This window comes from Anser brachyrhynchus, assembly GCF_964034855.1.
Source record: "Anser brachyrhynchus genome assembly, chromosome: 1".
Classification (NCBI taxonomy): domain Eukaryota; kingdom Metazoa; phylum Chordata; class Aves; order Anseriformes; family Anatidae; genus Anser; species Anser brachyrhynchus.
In genome coordinates this window covers 123,768,439-123,786,559 of record NC_137694.1, presented here as the reverse complement: position 1 = coordinate 123,786,559, position 18,121 = coordinate 123,768,439, and the positions used below count along the sequence as shown (strand labels likewise).

Below are 18,121 nucleotides of genomic sequence, written 5' to 3'. Positions count from 1 at the left end.
AACTCCTCATCCGTCTCCTCATCCTGGTTCGGCGGTCTATAGCAGACCCCCACCAGGATGCTAGCCTTGCCGGCCTTCCCACGGATCCTAACCCACAGGGATTCAACCTTATCATTCCCAGCCTGGAGTTCCACAACATCAAAAGATTCTCTAATGTAGAGAGCCACGCCACCACCCCTTCTGTGCTGCCTGTCCCTCCTGAAGAGCCGATAGCCAGGCATTGCAGCACTCCAGTCGTGGGAGCGGTCCCACCACGTCTCCGTGATGGCAACCAAGTCGTAGCCTGCCTGCTGCACAATGGCTTCCAGCTCCTCCTGTTTGTTACCCATGCTGCGTGCATTAGTGTAGATGCACTTCAGCTGGGCCATCGCCTTCTTCCCCGGCCTAGCCATTGCTTCCCCCGGCACAGCTCCAACAAGCCTTGTTTGAGCCCCGTCCCCCTTCTTACCTAGTTTAAAGCTCTCTCTATGAGCCCCGCCAGCTCATAATAAAGACATAATAAAGACATAATAAATAAAGACAAAATTACGAGTTACTCAGTACTAAACTCTCCTGGCTGCAGGTAAAACTGTATTACTTCTGGTGTTCATTCTGTTCTGTGGTTCCAGTTAAGTAGGACCAGTAAGGCAAGCTTGCTGAAGAATAGTATGCTATTAGCCCGGTATAGTATAGAAAGTGACAGAGCAAAATGTTTACCAGTGAGAATTTTGTCTTGTCTTTAACAGAAGGACTTAGCACCTGCTTCTGCAATGACCACCCCTGGAAGTGTAATCTAGAAGAGGAGCTGAACTATTGGGAGACTTCTGATAGTAAAACAAAGTAATCAGGAACACATTACATGGCCGAGAGATTCATTCATCAGCTGGTGGTATTCATTCACTATTGGGAGACTTCTGATAGTAAAACAAAGTAATCAGGAACACATTACATGGCCGAGAGATTCATTCATCAGCTGGTGGTATTAGCCACAGCAGACAGCATCTGGACAGAACTGATCTGACATTACAGATTGCTCTTCCAGTTGTAGTTTCTTCTGTTTCTGTAAATATAACTCCACAAACAAAGCCTCCTGCCCCAAAAAAGGCTATAAATGGAAACCAGGGGGAGGGATGGGAACTTTAAAAGAGATGAAAGTTAATTCAAGGTACCTTTTGCTACAGAATCACAGAATCATTTAGGTTGGAAGAGACCTCCAAGATCACCTAGTCCAACCTATATCACCTAGTCCAACCAATGCACATAAATATCCTTAACATAGTTTAAAAGCACACTGCACTTTTCAATAACCTTGAAAAAAATCTCTCTCTCATATCTAGCTTTAAAAAACAAAAAACAAAACAAAACAAAAAACAGGAAACGCAGGTAGAATATGGCTTTTAATCATTTTGCTATGATGACTGCACGTTTTATTTCTGAGCGGTTTCATTTTCAAAGTATATTAACTCTAGATTGATATAAAAGGATCAATATAATCTTTGAATCTTGTAAGTATAACAATATATTTGACATTAAAAAAAAAAAAAGTAATGAAATGTTACCTTTCTGACCCAATAAAGTTGAGTGCATGTAGAATTTGTAAATTAAATCCATGGAAGAGACTAAAACCAAATCACTTGATACAATCATTCTGAATAACTACATTGCTTTAAAGTGCATGTTACGTTGCTCCCCACCTAAAAATTCTATCTGCAGTGGAGGATTTAGTGCCTCTAAAATTATTTACGGGCTCATGTTTAGTTTTTCAATTAGTCTGTCCTTCTGCTTTTCTACAACAGAGATGCTATCTTGTACTGCCCTCACAGCCCTCTCACAACTCCACAAATTGGTTAAAGCAACTCGTTTTCTTCATCAAGCTAAACCATGGGCCTACGGCAGATTCCCATTCAAAAGTCTTTCGCCTAGACCACACGTGCAAAAGATTTGTTCAAAAAAGACTCCTTGTTCTGGTTTTCCCATCTTTTTTTCTGTTAGACACAGAATAAACTTCACCTCTAGGGCATTTCAGAACTTAGTTACATTAAGATTTTCCATTTCTGTACAAGGATTTCCTAGCCCAAATACCTAGCAGGGTATACCTACAAGCCCTGTATCTAATCCAGTGCCTTTTGAAACTACTAAATAACACCAAGGATTAGGGATTAGTTGTTTATATTTCAAAGTAAAAAGAAATACATTTTTTAAAATATATATAATAATGAAAGGGGCTGACTGTAAACCTTCCACCTGTGCTCTATACCCTATAAAGGGCTCCTGTGGCTCTGTCAGGTCTTGGGTATGAAGGTGTCTCAGGTACCATCAGTGTGGGGCCGAGGCTATCCGTGCACCCAGAGCGCTCACTGCTCCTGTGGGGTCTCCCCGCTGGCTGGGCCAGGCAGCCTGGCTGTGGGGTGGCCACAGGGCCCCCAGTGAGGCGAGTGTAGGCCGTTGGGGCCAGCACCAGTGTGGGGACTGTGAACACAGGGCAGCCATGAGGAATGTTCCAGAAGTGGCCTGAGGCCGTCTGAGGCGGGTGGCTCCCTTCCCTGGCAGCCTGAGGCCAAGGAGACAGCCTCTGTAGGAAAGCCTATGCCGTCGGGGAAACCCGCTGCTTGGCACACACATGGTGGGGCTGGGTGTAGTGCGCTGCCTCAGCCAGTAGGTGTGGGCTCCCTGGCATGTTAAGTCCTGGTCTCAGCTTCTTACTTCCAGATCTGCACAAGAGTCTCACATCCCTTCCACCGTTTCTGGGAACAGAGCTTCACTGGCTGCATTTGGGAAAGTGTGTGTGCTTTGCCCTTTCTGCTGGGAAGCTGTGATCTACCATGTGGAAGCAAAGGGCATTGGAATGGGAGCAGGCTGTGTCCCACTGGAAGAGACCACATGCTTTTCTCTGTCTTACAGTATGGCTAGTAAATAAGGGATTTATATTATGTTTTGTGTTTATGGCAAAATAGGTTAGTTCTGCCCAATATTGTCCAGAGGCTCTACTAATGCTAAGAGGCTTAAAATGTCACTTTTTGATTGCAGTAAGTTTTCATTTTATTGCTATTTATCTGCAGTGCTTTGGGGTAGATAAGAAAACTTGTGCTAAGGTAGTTTACCCTCAAGACTTGCTCTTCTTTGGTTCTTTCAGTAGATATAAACTGCCTCACAAGTTACCACCCCACCAAAACAAAACCATGCTGGGCATGTCAGCATTGTGTATCCTGGGCAGACATAAGACCATTTGCCAACATATTGAGCTGGTAGGGAATGGTACAACTCTGATTAAAGAACTACATTACTGAATAACTGCATTTCCATGGCTGGACTGAAATGCCCAGCTCATCAGCAGTGTTCTTCAGCTCATAGCTCTGGGTTGCCTAGAACATGTCAAAGAACAGCTTTGAAATACACCATACCCATTGGCAGAATTATTCTGCAATTATTTTTCATCCTCTATATTTGCAACTGATGAGCCTTTAGTTGATAAAGTAGTCTTAGTTCTTATCTACTAATTCAATGCTTATTTGTCCCAATTGATAATTTTTTTTCCTACTATTTATTTTTAAGCTCAGTCCTCAAAAAAAAAAATCTTTCCTTTCTGAATGACATTCTGGACCACCTCTACACTGATACTATTCAATTTAGTCTCATCAACATTATTATCTGCACATCTCTGTAATGCATACCAAGGGATTAAAGAAAATACAAAGTCAATCATATTAGCCACATAGTTCTTCTTCTTTAGCCAATTATCCCTCTCACCATTCTTATGGTAATAAACTGCACCTTTCCTGACCTTAGCAGTGATTCCTAAATGGTGTCATGGAATGCTTTGCTGAAATTCAGACAGATTAGATCCACTGCATTTCTCATATGTAAGGAAGTCACAGCTGAGTAAAATGGAAGTCTAGAGGTTGCTGTTGAGTATGTTCATTAAGACCATTTGCCTTCAGCAAACAACCAGTGGCTAAAAATGCAAAGCATTTTCAAATCCAGTCATGCCTCCCATTGAGTGCCAACTGGCATCACTCCCATAATACAGCAGGCGATTTCAGACACTAAAGGTGAAGAGTATATATTTTCAGTGTATTATCTCACAAACAGGATAAAGAGTTGTTTTTTTTTATAAAAAAAGAAAAGCATGAAGTTGTAAAGTGTGCATATTTACTGAACTTGATATATCCATTCCTATTTTATTCTAGATGAAAACATATATAAATTATACTGTAAACAACAGAAAATTATATTCTTTTGCCTTAGTCACCTTTCCCTTTTCTTTGGCTTTGACTACACAGATAAAATGCTGAAACCAAGGACCACCACAAAAACTGAAGAAAAATGGCTCTCTTTTTAGATTTGTTAAAGACCGTTAGATAATAGTCAAAGAGCAAAAGCTACACTGCTATATGAGGATAAGGGTCAAGCAGCCCAAGAGAATTGCTGTAAAGTACTTAACAATCATCATTTAGTTCTGACTAATATAATTCATTATACTGCAATGGACTACTTGAAAGAACAGCTGCCAAAAAATGCTTTGAATAAGTCTTTATATTTCCTTTGATATATTTTTCTATTAAAAAATCCAAACTTTTCTAAGTAATGAAGTATTAGAATCCCGAATGATGTGATTTTCAATGGAATGAAGGCCACTTTATTTTCAACATTTACAGTTATGTTAACACTTATTAAATGAAAAACACTAGATGGAGCAACTATCCTATCTTAACATGCCTTTCTCTTCAAGGACATGAAGTTTCTTTCAAACCTGAATAATCAAACCTGAATAACAACATTATATCCATAATAATGTTATGACAAACAGCCTTTCCTTAGAAATACTAGGAAGCAGGTACAAAGTTACTTGCTAACAGGCAAAGAAAACTGTCTTTGGATATTATTCAAGAACATCAATATTAGAAATATGTATAGATTAAATACTAAACAGCTCTAACCTGTTTCCTATTTAAAACCTACTCTGAATAGAGTAATTTTCAGACTTTTCTATGCTACAGAACAGACCTATGTTTTTCCTAGTGCCACATACATGAGAATGATACCTTGGCAACCTTTTCTTCAATATACAGGTTTTTCTCTCCAAAAACTTCAGGCACGCTATATTTATCTCAAGTTCTAATGTCTTATACATACTTTTAAGACTTTTATTATAAAGCTCCAACTTACTTTTGTATTTTTTTCCCCATTCTTGGTTGTAATTTCATTCCTTTGGGAAAAGGAGCTTTCCTATGAGTAGTAACAAAACTTAGAACATCCCTGAATTATTCTGAAATTTTAAAACCTTAAATTTGAAGGTAGCTTTAGATTTTGGTGAAAGAAAAGAACAAAACAGTCTTCTGGTTCTTATCTCTGTTTTCCATTACTTATGGTAGTAAGCTGCTCTAAGAGACGAGAAAAATCAACAGCTTCTACAAAAATATGAAATCAACTCTTGTGTATGCTACTGGTTGACAAAGACAAAATTCCTCAGTATAAACGAAACACACACACTTCTAATCCTTCCAAAACACTTGGAAATGCAAAATAGAATAAAATAAAATTAGCCATCCTTTTTTTTTTTTTTTTTCTCTTCTCAACTAAGCATCTGGAGACCATACTCTTACATAATCCACTAAAACAATATTCACAGAGTAGCTAACTGCTCTTTCTTCTCTCTTGAAACTAAGCACCTGGCAATTCACACTGCAGGTGCTGTGCATCTTTGAGATGGCTTTCTAAAACATACAGAACACAGGAAAGCAAATCTGGAGCACAGATCTTTCCAAACACAGCAATTGAGGCTCGTGTTTCTTCCAGGCACACTATTACAGCAACAGAACTGACTAGAACTTGAAAAACACCGATGAAAGAAACTGAGAAACCTTGTAAGCATTATTCACCCTTATCAAAACAGCTCCAAACCACCTCCCTCCCAGAAAAAAACATGCAGATTAAAAATATTTTCAAACCAGGATTTTGGAGATTAGCTTTATTAATTCAAATTTAACCATCTAAAAGTTACTTATTTAGTACAGAATTCTATAGCCAATGAAGACAAAGATGACTCATTAGAGTAGTTTTCCAATTTAACAAAAAGGGGATGAATCACTCTTCTTACGTCACACATGGATCTTGTATATATCTTCTTAAAAAGAATGTTCTTAAATATTGACTCTTAACTAGAAGCCTTACTTTTAGAATGGTCAAGAAGGGGTAAGTTAAATTGTACATTGGATTAAGAAAGAAACCTCTAAGTATCTTTTGTTTCAATAACAAACTCCTTCAATTAATATATATATATATAAATCAGATTTCTCATATTCTTGGTGTATTTCATTACTCTTAATAATATGCAGTTGGATATTTTAACACCATTAAGGACTATTTTACAAGAAAATAACTTGCTATTATAATTGAAAACACATTGAATTAAAACAAAGACATTGTCTATAGAAATGAGACATTGAATGCAGTTTTGTATTCCTCTCAGGCCTTAAATCCACTGCCTTGGAATTCATACGTTTATCTGAATAAAATAATAAAAAATAAAAATAAAAAATAAAAATCCAAACCCAACACTAGAGGTGATTTAAGTCTAGTTTCTAAGCATCATATTAATAAATTTGGTGCTTGTGCAAATTCTACTGAAACTCATTAGAAATCTTTTATGTGACTTTAACAAGTGTTCAATACTCTCAAAGTCCACCGTAACTCATATGTGAGTTACACAGAAAGAACTCTGGAAATAATACTACTGCACATTTCACCAAGTATTAACCCTGCTTCTGCAGAACTATTACATCTACTGCTGACCCACAATCCAGAGAGAATAACGTATGAACTTTAGAAATGAAACAATATCTGTACTACTAGCGTTCCAAATATTAAAAACATATTTTTAGAGTAAAAAAGCTGAGAACCAATGGAATACTTTTTGTTCTTAAGTTCCAAGACCACAATCAAGTGGGACCACACAATGCCATATATAAAGGACATCTACTGGCTATAATTACTAGCACAATGGTGTTGACATAATGATTAACATTCTATACTGCAAAATAGTTGGGATAGAAATAGAAAAAAAAACTCCATAACTGATCCTAAGAAAGATAATAATAAATCTGTATCTTGAGTACAGAAATATAACTTTATTCTCAAAAAACTATACAACTATTTCAGTCAAATGACTACTTTTGCATTCTCATCCAAACTCTATCATCATTCTCTCTCAATTTCTTAATGATTCTCACCTCTTCCTAATTTCTGAATCCACAAGGAGCTGCCTCTTTTTGTGGGGTGGAGGTGGTGGGAGCTCTTCCTTGGCATGCTTAACCAGGATTTGTTCTCTCGTGGTCACCATAGTTACGGTTTCCATTACAGTTGTCTGTGTTAGTGATGTCTGAGTGGTAGTGACAGCCTGTGAAATCTGTGAGAAGTATTAAAACAGAGGTCACACATTGGTTGAAAGACTTCAGTAAAGACCGTTTGGACTAGCAATAGCAAATAATGAGAAACTGCCCCTGTCTGATTGTAGGCTGACCTTCAGAAAAAAATAACACTATGAACTCAGACAAAATTGTTTTATCTGACTCACGCTATGTGAATAAGGTATCTGCAGAAGTCAATATCAAAATCAGAAAGAATCCTAAACAGGATGAACTTATGGCTCCCTCTTAAATCATGGTGAATGAAGAAAAGAAATAAGTGGTAACAAAAAGGTCAATTTTATGAGGGAATTGGATAATAGAAAATATATGAAATGTTACTATTGCTGAATGTTACTTTGCCACCATTCTGAAGATTTATTCCTTGAGAACTCATAAAGGCATTATAATGGCACTAAATTGCCAGTTGCTATTTTTACCGTTTATAATAATCTTTAAACCAGAATATAGTTCATCATAGCCTACTTGCACAGAAAGGCAGTTAGCTTTCTGTCATGAAATCTTAAACTAGAAAACATGCACTAGAAGACAAGTAAATTTGCTTCAATTTCATTCTGTAATTAAAACGTAATAGGAAGAGGTCATAAGATATAGCAATACTTAAATATGTAACACCATAAAACACTACCAACATAATACACTTACTTTGCCCAGTAAAATGAAAGTTAACCCTTCAGATAGTTCAGTTGCATAATAATAATAAATCTGCTAATAGTTGAAAGATTTGAAATGCTGTACATGTATGTACTGCCTTTTTATATTTGGTTCCATGTAACACCAAACTAAAAACTTCCCACTTAAATATGGGCAGCTACTCTTAAGTACCTTAACTCATCAAAAACTGGTCATCTATTTTTTTTGTTCTCCCAGATGATGGGTTACTTGTCAAAATGCTCTAGTTACAGCTCCAGTAACCAACCACGGTTTAGGGCAGTGAAATCGAAAGTAAAAGGACAACATTATACCAGGACCAGGGAAAGCTGTGCACCAGAAGAGCTCTGCTTCTTCACTTATTGCCGATGTGCAAGAATTAAAAAGGCCCTCTAATACAGAGACAAGAATGCTAGTATCTAAAATTCCATGGAACTATATACATATACATAATATAACATAAACGGTCTATTAGTTCTTGCATCAGAATCTCAGAAAGAGTATGGAGTTACCTTATTTGAGACATCAGCATTTCTAAAAGAACAATGGACAACAGGTTTACCAGGTATTTAACTGTAATTCCTTTCCCACAACACTTCCTTATACTGAAAAAACAGTGTGACAAGGAAAGGGGCATACAACCAGCCTGTTTTCAGCAGGCAACATCAGTAAAGTTAACAAAAAAAAAAAAAAATAATACTGAAAATACTGCTAACTTCACCAGATATTTTACATAGTGTGCTAAACAAAAAAGTCTTGCTGTTCTTTGTCCAGTCTGCCAGTGGAAATTATGGGTAGGGAGGTCCATTACCACTGTAATTGTGACAATCTTAAAGCAGCCAGCTCAGTGCTGTGCCTCCCCCGCTAGAAATGACCAGCTATCTAGACTTTATAGAGAAAGAATCTGAACTGCTCAGAACACAGTGAAATTAAGATTCAAAAAAATTAGCTTTTTTGTTTGTTTGTTTTGTTTTTTTTTGTTTTGTTTTAATCTCTGGATTAATAACATCAAATGGGGTAAGCTGATTGTGAAATGTGGGGACTTAAATAACATATGAACTACATAAATTCTGTGGAAGAAAAAAAAATCCAGTTGGCTTTTTAATCACTGCAATATTATATATTAATACTTGGTTCCCTCAACAACATTGACTTTGATATCTTCAACTATACAAATCACAGCAATAAGGAAACACTTCGGTATAATTTTATTAACACTTTATACAGCAACATTTTCAACATTTTTTTTAATTAATTCTATTTCTGGGTAGGAAGAAAGAGCAAAATAAAGCTCCTGAGGTCCAGGGTACTATGAAATTTGAGACAACACATGATGTCATCTTTCCCTTGGTTGTCTGTGCAGCTAAGAGCACTCCAAATCATTACTTGCTCCATATATGAAGCTTTGACTACAGTCACCTTTTCCTCTTGTCACAAAATTCGTATTGCACTGAGTTTTATCTAAAAATCAATGATAGGATGTTCCTGACACCTGAGGTCATATCCTGCCATGTTCCATTTGCCAGTCAATATCAGGGTACAGTTTACAGTGAAGCAGGTGTAAAACAGAATAAATCACAGCTAGGGTACTGTAGGAACGATATGCAGCATGCTGCCAATGGCACAGGAGAAGCAGTTTCAGCTGGTGATTTGGTACTGTGCTTCAAAAGCAGGCAGTATAATTATCATATGCTCAGAGCAGTCGAGTCACGATGCTGTTGGGAGTAATGACTCATGTCAAAACAGTAAAGAAGTATTTTTCATGCTTAATCAATAGGAGTGGAGTTTAAATACCATATACTTCAAAATGAAATGGGAGATATGAATTTGAAATTCATAATCATTCTAATTACAGAGACTGGGGAAGGCTAAAAGGTACTGAAGATTACACTGCAAGGTGAAGTTCAGGAACTTGGTATGTGTTTAAAGAGTGCAGACACTTTAGTGGGTAAATGAAAATCCATAAAAAATTAGGAAATACAAAAAAGGAAATAGCTTTTGTTTGCCTCCCTAGCAAACACCTCTAAAACCTTTAAAAAATGAAGTGGTTTGTATCATGTATAGTTCAAGGATGGTCCAAATAATGACAATATAGTTTCCTTGTCTCTTTAAATTCCTGAAAGGCACATATAAATCCGAGAAGGGGCGATACAGACTGGTCCTTTAACCTGCTAGAGAATCATATGGAAGCGCTAAGGTGACTCACAAGGCTGCACATTAAAAGGCTTTCAAAATACAATGCTTGCCTTTGGTTTCACATCAGCAAACTCATCCTTTTTTTGGAGTGGACAAATTTCAACCTTCCTTTTCATCTTCTACAAATAAAGGTATGTACAATTTGTGTATAGCACTTCAGTAGTTTTATGTCATTTTATTTCTCTTTTATATGGCAGCCTACCTTTAACACCATCATTTATTTCTGCCTTTAGAAATGCCCTGAGTCCTGATATAGCCATAATTTTCCTTAACACTCACTTTTGGAGCTGTCGGGAGTTCTTTGATAAAATGTATGCATGTGAGTGGGGAAGTTCGGATGAAGAATGTTGTTTTTGTTAGTTTGGGAAGGCTTTCAGTACAATTTAGTGAAGCATAATGAAGTCACTAAAGGTGCATTTAGAGTTTCTGAAATTTATACATTTACTTTACAAAAGTTATCCTTGTCCTTGTTTCCAATGTGTGCTCAATGAAGAAAATCAGTCACTTTCATGATGAGAATAAACTGCTTTTTAGGGGTGTCTCTCACCCTTGCCATCCATTCATTGCAGCAGAAGCTTCAGCCATGATTTCAGATTAGATGCTTAGCTGAATTCAGTGCTGTGAAATTTAGATGTGGGAAGATTCACATTTTATCTTCTGCACATTTCCTTTGGGATGTATAACTGTTCTATGTCTAATTGGAGAAGCAGCTTTGATCTAAGGCTGAGATTGTCTGTTCTATATAATTTCGTATTTTGTTTGCTAGTTAATCATTTAGTGACACTCCAGTAAGAGAAGGAAGGGAAATAACTAATGACAAAAATAGAAGTAAGAAGGTACTATAAGAATTATTAATGAAAGCAATAAAGTTCATTTTGAAGTCCATATCCAAGTTGGAAGAATAAGATCTGCATTTGCTGATAGATTTTAGTGAAAAATGTTATATTTATTGTCACCCTTTTCCAACTCCTCCTCAGTTCATGATTAGCCATAATAATTAGATCTTCTTTTAAAGGCATTTTTTTCTTGACGACTAAATATGTAAATAAGCTCTGTAATGAATAAACCACACTAGCATTATCTGTCCTGCCTAGATAGAAATACATGACAATAAGCACACCATCAATAATTCATAGTGCTAGGGTAAATGTGAGGACATACTTAAACTGTGTAACAGTGCTTTAGGAAGTGATCCTTTAGTTAGCACTGAATATGCAATGTCTCCAGAATTTGAAGCAATAAGCCCACATCACTGTACCGATTCTGTGCCAAGAAAAGTAGCTTCTCGGAGGAGGAAAAGATTATCAACTGAAGTGAGGTGTTATGATAAAGCATTTACACTGTTTTGGAAATCCAAAGCATCTCCCACCTGTGCTGCCCTGTGATCTCTGGATGTACAACCTTGGGATTGCTCACTTCACAAGGAGGCTATCTTTTCTGTAATCTAAGTTCTATTTAAGTTCCATTTTGAAAATGGAACTCAACTGCTTTTAGAACTGATCACCAATCTAAACCCTTGAATACTTTGGACTGGTTTCAAAATATTTTTTTTTTTCCCCAACACATCATGACTGCAGGTTTTAGCGATTTTAGTGATATAAAATACCAGTAGTCTTGAGTTCTGAACCCTACTGTCTGTTCAGGAGAATCTCGACTGTTAATTGAAATGTGTTTTTTAACCTAATAACACAAATATGCCGAAACAAATGAAGCTATGCATGCTTTAGGGAGTGCAGACAAGTATAGAAAAGAAGGGCTTGCACCAACTTCTAATTAATCTTTCAAATTGACTTCAAAAATTTGCCATGGAAAGGGTGGGAACTTTACACATAACATGGATGCAGGTTTGAAATACTTGTCTTACCAATAGGACAAATATTTTAAGACAGCTATGCTACTAATATGGTTTAGAAAAAGAAACCAAGCAACAAAATATGAATGAAAATGTTATGTAACTTTTGTATCCAGAATATTGATTCTCACTGAATAGTTTATAGGACATGCACAGTTTATAATAAATTAGGCAGCCTTTATATGATTCTTTTTTTTTTTTGTATACATGGCATTTGTATTATGTAGCTTCTACTCTTCTCAGTTTAGTAGGTGATTTATTTCAGCATACTCAGTTTATCTTATGAAAGTTTAACATTCCTCTTGTTCCTGTTGTTAAAGTAAATGAGAAAAGTTATAACACTTATTTGTTAAAATCAGAGATGTTAAGGTGTCAATTACTAGTGATATTTAACAAATATATGAAAGTAACAGAACATTATGAAGCCTGAATATGTGTTGTTTTTAAAAGGAGCTATTGAGTTCCTTTGTAAGAACATATTTATGTTCTTAAAGAGTACATACTGTGTAGGCTATAATGAATATAGTTCTACAATGCTTGCTTCTTTTGTAGGACACAACAGTAGTAGGAATACATAAGCCTATGACCTGGCATAATAATTTCTTGAAATCACATGACCCTAGCAGTCCCAAATTAATTTTCTTCTGCTTAGAAGCAACAGGTTTCATACCGCAAATATACACGAATTAAATCAATTTTTCAACTGTTACAAATACTATATAGCACAAACTGATTTTGACTTCTGTTATTAAGTAAAATTGCATCCCTTCTCAATTTTCTTCTCTCTCTTCTGTTGTCCCAAACTGATTTTTCCAACTTCAGCTAAACAAGGAACTACACCACAGACCAAACTAGAAGATTAATGTATATGGGTTGGAGTCAGTATTAAGGGGTACTTAGATCACTACAAAAAGTATAGCAGTTTCATTTAATTGACTTTCTCCAGTTGTGCCCAGAGTAAGTTTTTAGAAGCATAAGCATATGTCAGCAAAAGCATGCATCATGATAGAGGGGACTGAATTAAACTGACCAGAAATGCAACAAACACTGTAGGAACAGGACAGAGGTGCATGCAGTAGCATTCTTCTCTATGTTATTATGAGAAAACACTTTAATGTCCATTTCCATTTCCCTAGTCATATAATGCTAGTACAAAAAATAACTCAATATTAATAATATAAGTAAAGGAATGGGGAAAGAAAAAAAAAAAAGTGAGCTGATTTGGGTTTAAATCCAATAAGAAAGAGATGCTGACAAATGGCCGGGAAAAACAGACGGATACATTTTTGGGTATTACACCAGAGCACTGATTTTTGTTACCAAGTTTAAAAAACGTGAAACTTTAAACCTCAGTTTATATTTTAATATTATGGTAAACAGAAAGGAGCAGGACAGAATAATAATGGCTGATTTTTGTTTTTGTTTTTAACTTGGCATTTGGGCCAAAAGTATTGCTTGGTTTATTTTTCCAAGAAGCTTCTTTGGTTGTGGCCTCTCTTTTTAATCTTTATATCAGCAAAACATAAGCAGAAATAAAACAGTAATTGAGTAAGTGCTCACTGTTGAAAAGAAATAAATATAACTGCTGATTAACCAGCAAAAAGTTTTTACACCAATTTCAGGCTAAGTGCTATTCCACAGAGACAGACATAAAACAGTTCACTTGAAGTGACCAAATATTATAGATTAAAAATGTGCTAAATGGAATGAATATATAAAATATTCTAACAATCTGAGAATGTAATCAACATTGTAAAAAGAGACAAAAAAAAAAAGATAAATAATATTGTGGAAAGTTATATTACAGTTGTATTATGCTGTCCAAAAAATAAATTATTTCTTAACAAATCATGCAGGAAAAATATTTAAAACCATATAACAGTACCAACACTACTTCAAGCATTAGTCTGGCAAAGGATTTTATTGTCAACTGATGAAATGATTTTTTACAAACCTGCTTAGAATTGCTTTCCAACTTCTGCACAAGGCTATCCCAACGCTGGGCAAAATTTTCAAGACGGCTTTCCAGCTTCTGAGCTACTGCTTTATTTTTCACAGCTACAAGGAGGTCTTGGCTGAGTGAGTTTAGCTTACTCATCATTTGCCTTTTCATTTCCAGATCTCCTTTTAGGATCTGTTAAGCAAAGCAACAGCAGGAAGACAAGTAGTTCAAATGGGGAAAAAAAATCCTTAGAGGAAAAATCCTAAAAAGAGCATCACAGAATCATAGAATATCCTGAGTTGGGTGGGACCCACAAGGATCATCGAGTCCAAATCCCGGCTCCACAAAAATCACCACACAAAATTCAGACCGTATGTCTGTGACCATTGTCCAGATGCTTCTTGAACTCCAGCAGGCTCGGTGCCATGACCACTGCCCTGAGGAGCCCGTCCCAGTGCCCGACCACCCTCTCATTGAAGAGCCTTTCCCTAGCACCCAGCCTGACCCTCCCCTGTCCCAGCTCCATGCCGTTCCCTCGGGTCCTGTGGCTGTCCCCAGAGAGCAGAGCTCAGCGCCTGCCCCTCCGCTCCCCTCGTGAGGGAGCTGCAGGCCGCCATGAGGCCTCCCCTCAGCCTCCTCTGCTCTGGGCTGAACAAACCAAGTGACCTCAGGTCCTCCTCATACACATTCTCCTCTAGACCTTTCACCATCTTTGCAGCCCTCCTGTGGATGCTCTCTAATAGTTTTTATGTCCTTCTTATATTGTGGCGCCCCAGACTGCACACAGTACTCAAGGTGAGGCCGCACCAGTGCAGACCAGAGCAGGACAATCCCTTTCCCTCAACCAGCTAGCAATGCCATGCCCGAGGCACCCTAGGGTATGGTTGGTGCTCCTGGCTGCCAGGGAACACTGCTGGCTTATGTTCAGCTTGCTGCCAACCATAACAACTGGATCCCTTTCCATGGGGCTGCTGGGCTGCTCTCCAGCCTCTTATCCCCCAGTCTCTACAAATGTCCAGGGTTGCCTCTTCTCAGGTGCAGAATCTGGCAATTGCTCTTGTGTATGCCTTTTTTTTTTTTTTTTAATTGCCCAGCCCTGTAGTCTGTCAAGAACTTTCTGCAAGGCCCCTTCACCCTCAAGGGAGTCAACAGCTCCTCCTAATTTAGTGTCATGGGCAAACTTAGTATGCATTTGAGTCCTGCATCCAGATCATTTATAAAAGCATTGAAGAGAACTGGCCCCAAAATGGAGGCCTGGAGAACCCCACTGGTGACTGGCCGCCAGCCTGATGTATCTCCATTTACTTTAACCCTCAACCCATCAGTCAACGTTCACCCATTGTGTTATGTATCTGTCTGGCTATATGCTGGACGTTTTGTTCAGAAGGACACTGTGAGAAACAGTATCTAAAGCTTTGTTGAAATCCAAAAAGATTACATCTACTGGCTTCCCTTGGTAAAGAATTGAAAATGGTCAAGAATATTTCATACAAACTCCTATACTTCAGAGGTGCTGTTACTATAAAAACTGCTGGTAAAGCTGACATAGTGGAATGGACAGATTGCACTTCACAAAGCAATATAACATGACAGGTGGAGCAACTCCAGACATCAAAGCATGCCTCAGGTGGTGGTATAAATCAAAAAAACTAATAGCTGTGTGGCTTTATAACCTTAAAGCTGCACTAATGTTAACAACTATATCAACATTTCAAACAATGTTTCTTCAAACATTTGTTGTGCTTTGCCATATACTGCATATTAAAACTGGGGAAAAAAAAAAAAAAAGGTTTCGAGAAAACTAATTTTTAACCCCAAAGCAGGGTTTAAAACAAAAAAAAAAAGAAGAAAGAAACAAACAACAACACAAAAGAACATCAAAATAAGTAACTTAGATTTGACAGTATTGAAGAACCATATATTCCTCATCTTTCTCAGATCTCAGCAGGTCCTCGTTATACAGCAGTCATCTCCCAAGGAATCCAGAAGGCTGGGGAATCTTGGGAGCTCTCCTGAGTGTGCAAAGAACACGGCAACACAACTGGGAGTCTGGAAACCCCAGTGTGCAACCTCTGCCCCCTGGGAGTCACCATACAGCTTGACGGCATAGATGCTAATGGAAAACAAGGTATCTACAGTCTTCCTTACATCTGTACTGCAGTAAACTACAAAGGGATCCAGAAGCTCCTGGGATCTTTACATACAAACCTCTCTGTAAAGTAGGCTGTTCAAAGATCCAAGAGACATCCACAGCATCAGCTGCCACCTGGATTTTTTTTCATTTTAATTTTCTTAACTGTACAGGTTTACCTCATTCAGTTTTGTACATTAATTATTAATTCTCTGCATACTTATGGGTACTAACCAGGGCCAAATTATGAACTCTTTATGCAGCTGAGGGTTGCAATGTAAACCTCAAGTCTACACATTTCAAAAGGGGTAATTATACAATTATTATAGATAGATTATAGATAGAAGTAACCATACATATACTTTTTTGCAGCCATATGCTCCAAAACTATAATATAAAACACATCTAAGTAAATAAAAATTTGAAGCCTTTGTAAACATTATTATGCCATTTATGTGTGATTGGAAACATCGTAACCACTGATGTTAGGTACCATGAATACCAAAATTAAGTTGACATCTCCCTAAGAAATAGCTACTACCACAATTCATATTTAACAATCTGTTTACACAGTAGCAGATCTAACACAGGGAGCAGACTAGGTGTAAAATAAATTACCAGCTTAAATTTTGCAAGGATTACTATATTTTACCTTTCCCTGGGGCCTAAACTGTCAGAAAAAGCTTGTTTGAAAGCTCCATACCATCAAAACCATCAGAAGTTGTACTCAGTGAAACATCATTAAAAAATTCTGTCTTTCAATGTTTTATTTCCGACCTCTGTTGATGTCAACAACTATGGAAAATGAGTTCAGCATCAAGCCAAGATACATAGAGTACAACCAATAAATGAAACAATACAAAAGGAAGGATGCTAAAACTTTCTGTCAAAGCTACTGCTCACAACTACCTAATGCTCTTTTGTGATAGTAACAGTTAAACTGCAAAAACATACTGGAGGATTCTGTTTTCACATTTCCTTACTGAAAACGTGCTGGTGTTCTACAGTAACCAATACATGCTCTAGTTTTGATTTTTTTTTTTTTCAGTACAAAGATAGACTTCAAGCTAATATCAAAATATGTAATTTAGCTATATGCAAGAAAATAAACAGGACTGTTTGCTGCAAGAAAATAAACAGGACTGTTTGCTTTATGAAATTAATTATCAAATAACTCAGTCATAACTTCTATCAAGTGCATACTGTAAACTCCAATATTTGAACATTATAAAGCAGTTTCCTTATTTGTGGTTAATGTGCTTTCACCAGTTGTTTTTTTGTTTTGTTTTGTTTTGTTTCCAAGTTTTTACTTTAGTTATTACTGTTTTGCTTTTACTTAAACCTCACAAAAACATTCTTTGCTCATTGAAATATTATAGTAAGCAACATCTGCTGTAAATTAATTGGTTGGCTGCTGATTTATTCGAGTAAGAATCAGTGTTAATACAGTATCTTATTTATTTCTTCTAATAAGTAAAGAAATTTGCATTAAGTGAAGCAAGTGAAAATTTAACTATATGCTAATCAATTGAATTTATTAATTGAATTAACTTTTTTATACCTTTGCAGTAGTTCTCAGCATTTTATATTAAAAAAGAGTAATACCATCCCCTTCATTTTACAGGCTGCAAAACTTAAGCGCAGAACATGGAAACAGCCTATCAAGCCCATGCCATAACTGCCAATGAAATTTCACTTCATTCTGCACGCTTGTGTTATGCCTTCTCCGTACATAATATCCTCCAATTTATTTCATGCTCTATGTCACCCTTTGTCTTGTGTAAGAATTCAAAGATAATAATAACACAGTTATTCTAGGGAAATATTTTTAGAACTGGAGCAACAAACCTTCAAGATCAGAAACAAATGACCACAAGTCAGTGTTAATACATGAGCAAATACAAAATATATAAATAACATATATAAATATATATATTATATAATTT

The 18,121-nt window shown here is 36.8% G+C and overlaps 1 protein-coding gene across 23 annotated transcripts in view; it reads right to left on the bottom strand.

Moving 5' to 3' along the window:
* DMD (dystrophin) overlaps nt 1-18,121 on the bottom strand; it is a 1,241,121-nt gene that overhangs the window by 741,712 nt on the left and 481,288 nt on the right. For all 23 annotated transcript variants that reach the window (XM_080576230.1, XM_080576221.1, XM_080576232.1 and 20 more), the window contains 2 exons: nt 14,057-14,236; nt 7,209-7,384 (listed from right to left, as the gene is read on the bottom strand). In XM_080576230.1, the coding sequence (XP_080432356.1) occupies nt 7,209-7,384; nt 14,057-14,236 (356 nt within the window). The remainder of the gene's footprint in view (nt 1-7,208; nt 7,385-14,056; nt 14,237-18,121) is intronic.